This window comes from Rattus norvegicus, chromosome 4 (assembly GCF_021556685.1).
Source record: "Rattus norvegicus strain SHRSP/BbbUtx chromosome 4, alternate assembly SHRSP_T2T, whole genome shotgun sequence".
In the NCBI taxonomy this organism is placed as follows: domain Eukaryota; kingdom Metazoa; phylum Chordata; class Mammalia; order Rodentia; family Muridae; genus Rattus; species Rattus norvegicus.
Genome location: NC_141537.1, coordinates 168356386 through 168370509, shown reverse-complemented (window position 1 = coordinate 168370509; position 14124 = coordinate 168356386). Strand labels below are relative to the sequence as shown.

The 14124-nt window shown below is 35.2% G+C and overlaps 2 protein-coding genes across 2 annotated transcripts; both read left to right on the top strand.

Annotated features, from left to right (window-relative positions):
* Positions 1-1973: 1973 nt before the first annotated feature.
* Tas2r123 (taste receptor, type 2, member 123) lies at positions 1974-2975 on the top strand. The gene is given in 1 exon segment (NM_173336.1): positions 1974-2975. A coding segment is annotated over 1 exon segment (1002 nt).
* An 8936-nt stretch (positions 2976-11911) lies between these two features.
* On the top strand, positions 11912-12886 carry Tas2r116 (taste receptor, type 2, member 116). The gene is given in 1 exon segment (NM_001166679.1): positions 11912-12886. A coding segment is annotated over 1 exon segment (975 nt).
* Positions 12887-14124: the final 1238 nt, after the last annotated feature.

The following is a 14124-nucleotide window of genomic DNA, read 5'->3' as shown; positions in this document are numbered from 1 at the left end:
CCATGAGTTACAGCCTAGTTCACTAACCTGTTGTGTTATAGAAAGATACAGAACCTATAAGAAGTAGGAGGAGCTTAGAAGAAGGAAATTACATCATAACAGGCACGCCCTGAAAGGGGATATTAGGTGCATAGCTGTTTTCTGTCCTTCACTTGCTGGCCTCATGGAAGGAAATATTTTGCTCCACTATTTTGCTCTTCTGCAGTAACACAGACCACAAAACAATGGAGCCAATGGGTCAAGAGCTGAAACTTCAGGAAGTGGGAGCCAAATTTTCTTTGTGATAGGTAAGTTAATTCAGATGTTTTACTACAGAGACAGAAAACTAACAAGAACCATTCCATCTCTGTGCTAGTGGTATGCTTGTTTCCCATTTTATCTTTATCTTAAACTTTGTGCCAGACTTAAACTGGCTAGACTTAATTCTCAAAATATTTATAGCCTAATTGTAGTGTAGCTGCCAAATTTTAAATTATATAGACTGACAGTCTTTGTATAGTGTGTTTTTAGGGGCTTATAAGGAGTGTAAAGTCACTCTTTCATAGTAAAATTCTCAAGGATCCCCTGCCATATCCAGTAATTAAGATAATTGTTTTTCTGTTTTATGGCAGCATGTAATATTTTATCTTCTTTAGTTTAATAACTCCTTAAATAGGATGGTTTTTACCATGCATTTTACTTGCCATCTTGCCTAGACTGTGTACAATACTTCATCTGTCTTGGTGACTAAACTGATGGTTACAGAGAAGAGGTTAGTAGTAGGCAAGAAATAGTAGATAGAAAGCTTCAGGTCTTTGGTGCTAATAAATGGATCAACCTATGGACAGGAAGAGGTAAGACTGAGGAAGATTCTTTCTGTGCAGAGGAACTCATTTACTTAAAACACAGCTCCAAGGACCATCTAAAATAACTCATCCCTACACGTGGAGCAATGTTTCAAAGATTGCTGAATATCTCCACTTAATGGTGTATGGTGTTAATTTGGAATTCTGTTTAGGACACTATCAAAAAAACATGAAGGAAGTGGTACATGGGGAAATAGGTTTGTAATCCCAACTAATCGTAAGTCTGACATGAAAGAATCACAAGTTTACATATACAAGGCTTGTCTGGCCTAGATTGACATTAAGGTAAACTAAGCAATATACTGAGACTTTCTTACAATGTAGAATAGGAAAAAAAAAGCTAGAAGTATAATTTTTCAGAAAGCACACTTACATAGGTAAGACTCTAGTTTTAATTATTACTTTGGGAATAGATAAATTATAATATAAGAAAATTTTTATTGCACTAAATAAGATCTCGATATGTGATTTTCATTGGAATAAAAATAAAAGAGAGATGATTTTTCCATAAATGTGTGTTTGTTTCTTTATGTTTTGTGCATATGTAGATTGTTGCCCATATGTGTTTATATAATTACATTGAATAATATAATTTCTGTGACATGAATACAGAAGCAGTTATCTCCAAAGAAATTTTTAGACCATTTGCCTATTATGTACAAAATATTTTGACTAATGTCTACATGGATTTAAATTATGTGCATATGCATAATAAACATGTTTATTCATTTATTTAACAAATATATTTATAACTCATTACCTGAGGGCCTCCACATATATACTTTTTTAACATTGATCAGAACTCATATTGTGTGACTAAAATCTGGAGCAAAAGTGAAAATTATGTAAATAAATGTATCGTATCTTTTTTATGCAGGTTGGCATATGAGAATTCATTATTTGATGCAGCTTCAGAAAACTGAATGTGAAATACTGGATGAAGCAGAGGTGATGACCCCTTTGAAATTAAAAAGCCAAGATGTTCATGGAGAAATTATAAAACAATATCTGGGAAATTTGATGCTTCCTAATCGGGTGTAAATGGGATTTTAAACGATGAACATTTTGAATTTCCAATGACCATTATGTAAAGTTTTTAAACACAGTAGAGACATCATAAATTGAAGCATGTTCTCACAGAAAACAAATTACAGCCATTTGTTTACTTTTTCAATTATTTTTTATGTGGAAATAGTAACAGGAATCTTAGGAAATGGATTCATAGCACTAGTGAATATCATGGACTGGCTCAAGAGGAGGAGGATCTCTACTGCAGATCAGATTCTCACTGCTTTGGCCCTTACCAGACTCATTTATGTGTGGTCTGTACTCATTTGTATATTGTTACTATTTCTGTGCCCACATTTGTCTATGAGACCAGAAATGTTTACAGCGATAGGTGTTATCTGGGTAGTGGATAACCACTTCAGCATCTGGCTTGCTACATGTCTTGGTGTCTTTTATTTCCTCAAAATAGCCAGTTTTTCTAACTCTTTGTTTCTTTACCTAAAGTGGAGAGTTAAAAAAGTGGTTTTAATGATAATACTGATATCACTGATTTTCTTGATGTTAAACATTTCATCATTAGGGATGTATGATCATTTCTCAATTGATGTTTATGAAGGTAATATGTCTTATAATTTGGTGGATTCAACACATTTTCCCAGAATTTTCTTATTCACAAACTCATCTAAGGTCTTCTTAATCGCCAATTCATCCCATGTTTTCTTACCCATCAACTCACTCTTCATGCTCATACCCTTCACAGTTTCCCTGGTAGCTTTTTTCGTGCTCTTTCTCTCACTGTGGAAGCATCACAAGAAGATGCAGGTCAATGCCAAAGGACCCAGAGATGCCAGCACCACGGCCCACACAAAAGCCTTGCAAATTGGGTTCTCCTTCCTCCTGCTGTATGCAATATACTTACTTTTCATTATCACAGGAATTTTGAACCTTGACTTGATGAGATGTATAGTAATACTTTTATTTGACCACATATCTGGAGCAGTTTTTTCTATAAGCCACTCATTTGTGCTGATTCTGGGAAACAGTAAGCTGAGACAAGCCACTCTTTCTGTGCTGCCTTGTCTTAGGTGCCGGTCCAAAGATATGGACACTGTAGTTTTCTAATAAATTCCAGAGTACATTATGCAAAATCTTGAGGGTGATCAGTTCATAGAAAAAGTAATCTTAGAGGGGAAAATAAAATATTGGGGCTTCAAATGTTGGATGGGTAATACATAGGAAGGCAGGACAAGGATGAAGGAGACTAGCATTATATAAGTGATTTCACAGGGGAAATGGGAAAGAGGGCTTTTATATAATGAAGAAGAAGATAAATGATGAAGGATGAGGAAGAGTTAAATATGTAAAATGACAATAGAGATGGCATCATGCCGTTTTAAGAAATTTGGAATGCATATGTATGTTTATATATTTTTTAATTTTTATTGAATATATTTATTTACATTTTAAATGTTATCCTGTTTCCCCCACCCAACCTCCCACCTCTTCCCACCTCCTTGCCCTGACATTCCCCTGCACTGGGGAATCCAGCCTTGACAGGACCAAGGGCTTCTCCTCCCTTTGTTGCCAACAAGGCCATTCTTTGCTACATGTGCAGCAGGAGCCATGGATCTGTCTATGTGTACTCTTTGGATGGTGGTTTAGTCCCTGGGAGCTCTTGTTGGTTGGTATTGTTGTTCTTATGGTGTTGCAACTCCCTTCAGCTCCTTCAATCCTTCCTGTAACTCCTCCAATGTGGACCCTGTTCTCAGTCCAATGGTTGACTATGAGCATTCACCTCTGTGATTGTCATGCTCTGGCACAGCTTCTCAGAAGACAGCTACATCACTCTCCTATAAGAGTGCACTTCATGGCATCAGCAATGTTGTCTTGATTTGGTGTCTGTATGTATATGGGCTGGATCCCAGGTGGGGCAGGCGCTGAATGGTCATTCCTTCAGTCTTTGCTCCAAACTTTGTCTTTATATCTCCTATGAATATTTTTGTTCCCCCTTATAAGAATGACTGAAGTATCCACACTTTGGCCATCCTTCTTCATGAGCTTCATGTGGTCTGTGAATTGTACATTGTGTAATCCAAGCTTTTGGGCTAATATCCAATTATAGTGAGTGCATACCATGTCTGTTTTATTTTTGTGATTGGGTTATCTCTCTCAGGATGACATTTTATAGTTCCATCCATTTGCCTATGAATTTCATGAACTCATTGTTTTTAATAGCTGACTAAATTGTATACATATTTTAAATGAACTTTCCTTATATGGCCTAGTAGTATTCCCTCCAATAGTCAATGACTATAAGACAAAAACTCTAATACCAATCAGGACAAGTCTTTTGAGTTGTTGGCAGAGCTCTCCAAGAGTCTCCTGAAACAACAGCCTATTTCTGTTACCTCTGTTTATTTGTAGAGGTGAAATGTAAGACCCAATTTCTTTTTATACTATGTACTTTAGAAATAGGAACTTCAGAGTTAGAACTGACATGTCTGTTTCTCCCTAAGGACAAGATTTCATGGTATCAGAATTTGCTATGCAAGATTACAAAAGAGGGAGCCAAGTAATAATCCTAGCCTACAATGGCACTTACAAACCACATCAATGACAAGGGACCACCATTGCACAATAATTCTATTGGGTGCAATTGTGGCACATATATCTTGTGGTAACCAACTTCTCTGTAAATAGAGTTGAAAGCCATTCACCAAGAGGAATCTCATTGTCTAGTACAGAAAATGTAGCTAACTACTCATGAGCTAACTAAGTAAAATCATGGTTATTGGAGGAGAATCTACAACAACTGATTTACTAAATTAGCATAACATGTGACAGCAATATGTGATCATTTACCAATATACTCTCAAATAAATGTAACCTTCATCTGTCATCAAGAAAAGTTATCTTAAAAACAGATGAGGATGACTACACAAAATCACAACCAAACAAATGCAGGGTACCAGTACCAATAAGTATATTTATAAAGCAGTCAACATTTAAGACCCAGAAAAGATTTGGAAGATGGACAGAAATATTGTAAGAATTAGAGGATCAAGAAATTTGCTTTGATGTCAAGTCGTTTAATAACACTGAAGCTATATACTTAAAAACTCCTGAATATGACCACTCAAATATCAACTGAAAAGGGAGAACACCAACAAACATGTCAAATTGGACAAGGAAAAGACTATGAAGTATCTAGTGTTTAGAGAGATCTACAGGCCTGAGCATACATGGGAGCAAGAGAGGCAGTCCTCCCCAGGGAAGAGCACACCAATTGGCTTTCTAGTACTGAATGATCATTTCTGAAAAAACACAAACAAATATTAAATGACCATGTATATGTATATGATGGCTGTATATTTATGTATATTATATGGATATATATACATATATACATATACACACATATATATATACATACACACACACATATATACATATATATATACATACATATATATATATATATATATATATATATATATTGCATGTTTGTCATAACAACCCATGACAAACAGAGGCACTAAATTTAAAGGGAGTGGGAAGGGATGTTTGTAAGGTCTTGGAAGAAGGAAAGGGAATAGAAAAAGTGTTGTGATTAATATACAATCTGAAAACAAAAACAAATCAACCAAATAGAATACATTAGAAACATACTGTGAATAATCATACAATCTGAATCTGTCACATCCAATAATAGTTTCATGGGGGAAAATTAGCTAAAATTAATATTGTGCATAAATATAACACATAGTAATAAAATATTTTTATTTAAATATTATCTGATAAAGGTAGTCTTCTAACATTTTTGTACTATGGCTTTTATGCATAACTAAAATTTACACATTAATATTTGGAGTAACTGCTAACTAAATGAATTCTACCCTTAGCATATGCATTTATGTGTACTTTTATATGGGGATATTCAATACGGATTAATTTTCCATTCTCTTAAATATTTTGAATTTTGTGTGCTTCTTAACATTTTGAAATTTAATATGTGAGAAATATGTATTCATTTGTGTCTAGGAGACAGGTACTTGTTTGTGTACCTTTTGAATAATGCTGTCATAGAAGTGAATGAACAATTTCTTATTGGAGGGAGGAGAGATTCTTATCTAAACTGGGGGAAGAAAGAGAACTTTTAAGTCTTTTGCTATTTCTGATACTTATGAACCCCATGATGCTCCTTTCCAAGGTTGCATAAACCTAAGATTTGCTGGATGAAGGAGACACTGAACTACAGAACTGCTTCCAAGTCAGGCAGAGAGCTACAGGAATGCAGCTTTCAGAAGTCATTGCATGTGGGGTAGCATTTTGGTATGCACTTGCCTTTGAGTTGCCCATGTTCCTGTAAATCAACCTACACTCATCTTCACATAAGTAACCCCAGTAAGTTCACTAGTTCACTAAGCTTAAGTGGAGTTGATTCATTCTCTGGCCCACAATGTCTGGCATAGACAGTTACTTATGTCTCTCCAGTAAAAATCACAACAGTACTTAATGGTACATTTTTCTAAGAATTTGAACAAATTTCTGTTCACCACAGACAGGACCTTAATAATGGGCCAAAGAACTGAATTCACCAAAGTCCACCTGAACCATTAAGTTTACTACAGGTTTGTTGTTTGTTTGTTTGTTTGTTTTATTTTAGCAAATTGCTCTGAATTGAAACATTCTTTCCAGGAGTGGGACTATCTTGAAAAACTAAAACTTTTTATTGTTGGTGGTTGTGTCAGTGTTGTTGTTAGTGGTGGTGGTGGCAATGGTGGTGGTGGTGGTAGTGGTGTTTGTGTGTGTGTGTGTGTTTGTGTGTGTGTGTGTGTTTGTGTGTGTGTTTGTGTATGTTCATGTTTGTTTTATAACATACTCAATCTATATTGTTACCTATATATACATTTTCAGGCCTGATCATTTAATACTGGATAACAAATAGGTGTGTTTGTCTATGGAGAAGACTATTATTTCCACTTATAGCATTTCTAGTTGCATGTATTTCTTTGGGATGAGCCTTGTCCAACTTTTACCTATCCATGATTATTGTTGTTCTTATTCATTTATAGGTATCAATTTATAGACGTTCAATTCATTTATAGGTAATGTTTATGGGTGTAGTTTCTGAAATTCATAGAGTACACAAGCTCATGGCAAACTTTCTGTTCCCCTAGTTCTTGTCTTTCCAGCCCTTCTTTTTGTAATAGTTTTTGAACATCAGGTGCTGAAATAAATTTTATATGTATGGGCTCTACAACTCTGCCTTTTGATTGGTTGTGCTTTTCTATCCCTTGACTGTTACAAAGATAATTTTACTTGATGAGGGGTGAGGACTTACCTTGTTATTTGTTTGAAATAAGAGGTAATATCATTAAATTAGTTAAAATTGTTACCACAGTAAATTCAAATGTTGAGACACAGAAAAGAGAAATGATCATAAATTCTATATGCAAAGTCAAATCTTCAGTAAAAAAGAATTCTATTTATTTCAAAATATTTATTGTTTATTTACATTAAAACATCCTTCAAACAGTAGAGTGGGCCAATAGAATAGATGTTCTTACTTTCCTAGCATCATTAACTTATTCAACTGATACATACAAGTGCATGTTGAACATGTTATATGTGCTTTTGGTGATATTTTCATAAAATTTGGAATTTATGAAATTAAAACTGTATGTATAGGATGATGTCATTATGCAGGTGAAGGCAGGTACGAGATAGAATGAGGCCTGTCATTGGACAAGAAGGAAGGATGAGCAGGAGAAAAATTGGAGAGAGGAGGAGACAAGGGAGAGGAGCAGCCAAGAGAACATGGAGGCAGATGTTAAGATTCCTCTCTGCACATTTACAGGTTGTTATGAATACTCTTAAGGGATGGATGTATACAGGGATTCTTTGTATGTCTAGATGAACAAACTGTATGTTATCTAGGTGGGTAAATATATCTTATCAATTGGATCCAAGGATATTGTGTTATGTGTTCTTTCATGTGGCAATTAAATTGACTTCAAGAGAGTGTGTGGTAGCTGGTCAGACTGGGCTGCCATGGAATTGGGATGTGTATGTCTGACATGGTGACTATGTGCCTTCAGAACTAGATGAGTAGAGAAATTCTTGCCAGGTTGAGAGAGCAGCCATCGGCAGTGTGATATGTGTTAGTGCTAAGCGGGTGAGATGCTTTGTTGACTGAGATAAAAATATCTAACATATGTCATGGGGCACCACTGTGCAAACATTAGTGCAGGATAAAAGAAAACATATTTTAATATTACTGCAACAAGTATGTAATATAAGATATATATGTAATTATAAATCTATTCTTCACAACTTTATAGTGTCCATATAGACATAAAGTAGGGCTTCTTTTTCATGTAATGAAACCTAAATAAATCTTCTGGAGTTATTAATATTTAGTTGCTTTACAAGTTACTAATTGTGAGGTCTTATAAAGATAGCAGTGGAAAGAAAAAAGGTCAACCATAGGTACATAAAAGGCTTCGCCACTCCCTGATGAGGTAGAATCATTGAAGTACATGGGATAGCCATTCCCTTGTCAACAAAATCTTGTTCAGTCTGCATTCTCTTTAGTCAGTGGTTCTTTCTCTCCATATATGCCATTAGGTTACCCTGAGGTTGACAAGGGCACCATGCAAAGGCTTGATATTTTTTGTGGATCATAGCTGACTAGGACTATTAATTGCTTCCAACTCTTGGGAACTTGCAATATACTACTGCTAAAGAAGAGATGAAGGAAACTTTCATGTTCAATCTAGCTCAAATAGTCTGAATCCTGTGTCTTAAATGTGCATATTTCAATGGTATAGGTAGATAATGTGGTAGACTTATTTGTGTGTGTGTGTGTGTGTGTGTGTGTTAGATTTTCTGAATTCTCCACAATGGTTTCCAGAGTGGCTGCATCCATTATAATTTTTCTAACTTTAAATAAGCATCCTCTTCTACCACACTTCCCTACCATTTTTGTTAGTTATAAGAAGTACAGTGAGTACCTAGCAAAATGCAGTAGATTCTGTCTCCAGCACTACTACTAAAATAATTCAATAACAGTGTCTTAGTCAGGGTTTCTATTCCTGCATAAACATTATGACCAAGAATCAAGTTGGGGAGGAAAGGGTTTATTCAGCTTACTTCCACATTGCTATTTCATCAGCAAAGGAAGTCAGGACTGGAACTCAAGTGGGTCAGGAAGCAGGAGCTGATGCAGAGGCCATGGAGGGATGTTTCTTACTGGCTTGCTTCCCCTGGCTTGCTCAGCTTGCTCTCATATAGAACCCAAGACCACACAGCCCAGGAATGGCACCACCCACAATGGGCTGGGTCTTCCCACCTTGACCACTAGTTGAGAAAATGTCTCACAGCTGGGTCTCATGGAGGCATTTCCCCAACTGAGGCTCCTTTTCTGTGATAACTCCAGCTTGTGTCAACTTGACACAAAAACAGCCAGTAAAAACAGGAAGACACATTCGTTTCAGTAAATCTGAGAAAAGGTATGACATAAAGTTGTGGATAGTTATATAAACACAAGCTAAATGCTTTCGAATTTTCCATTATATTGAGCATCCACTACTATATCTACGTACCTATCTTATCAGATTGGAAAGTTTACTTTGTCCCAAAATTTAAGCGCATATTCACATGTAAATATCCTAAGTATCCAGAAACAAAAGGGAATGCTCAATAATTTTCATAATACTTTTTAAAGATTTTTTCTTAAATCACAGTTTCAATGACCTAGATACTAATTTCTTTCACTTAAAATAGTAAACTACATTTTGATGATTAGAGAGTGGATGATTTATTATAGATAGTTAGATTTAAATAAAGAACATTTTAAAGAGAACTATGACTGGCTTAATACATTTGATTATTAAATTAAGGTATAGTCAGTATATGAAACTTATGATGAATGAATAATTGAATAAGACATGCAGGTACCTCATAAACACACATAAACACAACATTTGGTTTTTTGACTCAGAACATGTCTCTCTGAGGAAATGTAATTTTTAACTCTCTCACATAATCATAAAGGAAACTACCATGCTACAGGGATGTTTGTTTTAGGCACCTAAATATATTTTAGAATCAAAAGTACAGTGATGACCTCAGGGAAGTCCTTTCCTGCTCAGTGTGCCCTCAAGGCATCCTCGTGGTGAGAAGTCCAGGCATATGCCATGTCGACATGTACACTACAGTAGGATTGTTTATATATATATATTTTTTTATTTCCACAGTTCTATTTTGGTACACGGAAGGAACAAAGTTGGAGCCAGCCTCTTGCTTTTACATAGATGGAATGTTCATATATTTAATTTTTAGTAATTTTGTGAATATTTGCCTATTGCTACCCTGCTATACTCTCTCCATGTTTCTTACTCTTGAATGAAGGGAAGATAATCTCATATATTTCCTTTATAATCTCTTACCTAGGCATAGATGTAGTGATAAGTATAGCTAATTATTTAGCCCTCATAGTTTCCCTGTGTTTCTTATCATTTTTAAAAATTGATATTGCTTCAAGGAACTGAGTATAGGGTAGGTCATATACACTGAAATAAATATAAAGTTTCAAAAGTCTTATGGCACTAAGGAATTGCTTGGTACATATTTTCCACTTATTTGCAATTTATATTATACTATTGGCCCTTTCCTTACATTACATCTATCAAAGAAAAAGGAAGGCGTATCTGATGTTAGTTTCCCCAAATTTTTGTAAGGTTATCTGTCTTCATTCCTGCAATAAAAGTAAGTGCAGAATGATACACTCACTCTCTTGAAAATATCTGTGAAAAAATCCTTCCCTTAAGCATTTTGATGTCATGTTTTAGTCTGTGAGATCTGCTGTTCAGACATCTTCCAAATTAAATGTATTAAATTTGCAGACTGTACACTGCTTATTTTACCAATAAAAATATCAAATTAAAAAAAGGTGAGTGAACTGATGTTGGGATAGTAAAGGGAAAGTAAATAAATCTATACATCCTTAGTGACTGTATATAAATGTATACTATGGTGCAAGGGTCAGACAGAAAAGAAAAAGGTCTCCTGGTGTGTATATATCCTCATTCTCCTTAATGGATGATTCCTGAGATTGAAAAGATTTTCATACATATGTTCACACATATTCATAAACAAGTACAATTTTACACAATGTTTGCAGTCAGTGTTTATATATATATATATATATATATATATATATATGTATATATATATATATGTGTGTGTGTATGTATGTGTGTGTGTGTATGTATGTGTGGTAATATTTTTAAGATGGCAGTACCTTAAAAAGGATCAGTGTGCTATGCATGAACTACATGATTCAGACATGCAGAATGGCAGAAAAAATTTATTTTGAGAGAATGAGTTTTGTATTCAAATAATAAGTGCATGGATATTGGCATGAGCATTCCTTTGCAGAAAAATCAAATCATGAATACAGATTTTGTCAGTACTGAACTTTTGAAAAGTAATAATTTTCATTATATTACTGGTTTGTTGAGAGCTTGCAGTAAGTGATTCACTCCCTATACATAGGCTGGAACCTAGCTAATTCAAAAGTTTCAAAAGTCTTATGGTACTAAGGAATTGCTCGGTACAAATTCAGATTTTTGTTGTCTTATATAAAGAATGGACACTTTATGTAATTCACCTAATACCTATTATCAGATTAACATATGCATACAAGAAGAAAATGAACAAACCTATAAATGATGCAAATAAATACATCTACATTTGCTTCTCAGCACAAAGGATCAACATTTCCTTCATCAAAATTTGCAATGTCTCTAGATTGTTGTGTGTAATGCAAACCACATCTAGATGGAGGTCAGTTCTCTCTAGGTAAATACAAGACTTTTATGATGGAAAGAAAGAAAGAAATCATTAGCAAAGCTAGTAGCTTGTTTGGTATTAGACCTGCACATTGTTTAAAGGAACGGGATATGGAGTTTTGTTTATTGAATATGTGCGTTTCAGCAGCATGTGTTAATGAATCTTAATGTGACAATAGAAATTGAATCATCCAAGCAAACATGAATGGTGTCCTATACATCACATTTACAGTCATTCTGAGTGTGGAAGTTATAATTGGCAACTTTGGCAATGGAATCATAGCACTGGTGAACATCATGGACTTGGTTAAGAGAAGAAAAATCTCTTCAGTGGATCAGATCCTTACTGCCCTGGCCATTTCTAGAATTGTGCTTCTGTGGTTAGTATTAGTGAGTTGGTGGCTATCTATGTTCTACCCAGGACAATGGATGACTGAAGGAATAGATGTCATAGTACATAATGTATGGACAACATTGAACCAGATTAGTCTCTGGCTTGCTACAAGTTTCAGCGTCTTTTGTTTCCTCAAGGTAGCAAATTTTTCCAACACTATTTTCTTTTATTTAAAGATCAGAGTTAAAAAAGTAATGACAGGGACATTGATAATGTTTTTGCTTCTCTTGGGCTTAAATATTATAGTTATTAATGCATCTAAGACCATTCTAATCCCTGAATACAAAGTAAATATGTCAAACAGTTTGAATTTGAAGAACACACAGATTTCTATGCTGTTTCCATTTGCCAACACCTTGTTTGGGTTCATACCTTTTGCTGTGTCTCTGGTCACCTTCCTCCTGCTATTCTTCTCCCTGTGGAAGCATCAGAGGAAGATGCACCACGGTGCCCAAGGATGCAGAGATTCTAGCACCAAGGCCCACATCAGAGTCTTGCAGACACTGATTGCCTCCATCCTCCTGTATTTCGTTTTCTTTCTGTCTCTTGTTGTCAAGGTTTGGATTTCTCTTTTTTTGGAGAGAATGCTTTTGCTTTTGATTACACAGGCTGCAAAAATTGCGTTTCCCTCACTGCACCCCTGGGTCCTGATCCTGGGCAATGCTAAACTCAGAAAGGCTTCTCTCTCTGCACTCCAGTGGCTGAGGTGCAGGCACAAGGATGAACACCGTAGAGTGCAGAGACCTGAGGTTCATTCATGTGGATCATCTTGCATGCCTTAGAGGAAAAAGGATTACCAGAAATTGTTGTATTTGCAAATTTGTATAGTTCTGAAGTACATACAAGATAGTGGTTTATAAAAGTGGTTTCTACTTACAAGATAAGAGCTCTCTAAGCTTCTTCAAGTTTTTGTAAACATGTAAAATGTGTTTGTTAATATCTAGATTCAAAATTGTGTACATGCAGAATATATTAATGTAAAAATGATTATAACAAACATTAATTTTATGACAGTTTACTTCTTTTTAATATCTCAGAATAAGTAATCTAAATACAGAATATATATTCACACATATTCCTTAAAGCAGAAAAGTTTATATACTGTATTGGTAGGTGGGTTTTGTTTTGTTTTGTTTTGTTTTTTTAGGCGTGGTTCATCTTAAAAGGAGAAATTTCAGTTGAGAAAACATGTCTATCTAACTGGGCAGTCAGCAAGTCTATACAAATTTTTTTGATTTATGATTGATTTTGTTAGGCACAACTCACTTTTGATAGTGCTACCTCTGAGATGTTTGTTCAGGCTTGTATAATAGAGCAGTCTGAACAATCCATGAAAAGCAAGTCAACAATCAGCATCCCTTCATGGCCTTTTCACCAGTTTCTCCCTCCAGACTCTTATCTTGAGTTTCTTCCCTTGACTTGCTTTTAAGGTTGACTGAATTATGAGTTGAAATAGACACTTCCCTCTCCAACTTGCTTTTATAGTCATAATGTTTGTCACAACAGTAGAGAGCAAATTGGGACATATACTTAAAATATATTTATGTGAGAAGCTTAAATACTATATGAGAAATTACACAAACCATTTAGATTATGGGAAATAACATATGACATTTGCCATCTAAAATGTAAGATTCAACTTCCAAGTTTTAAAAACATTTTTTGACATCATGTATCTGCATTGTACTAAGTTGGATAACAACCAGTTTGTCATAGGAACAAAAATCTACAATAAGTTGTAACTAACCAACAGGAAATAAATGTGTATTTTTATATGGTTCCATGCTGTAAGGACACAAATGAGAGGTTAAAAAAGATAAATTCATTCTGCTGGTACTCAGGGCTTGGCCGGAAGAGTCAATGGAAATAGGCAATCTTGGGAGTTGGTAGGAAGAGGGACTTTCTAGAATGTACCAGAGACCTGGGAGGTGAGACTTTCAGGACTCAGAAGGAGGGACTTTAGATGAAATGCCCCAACAGTGGGGAGAGGGAACTTTTAGAGTCCACCTCTTGTAGAAAG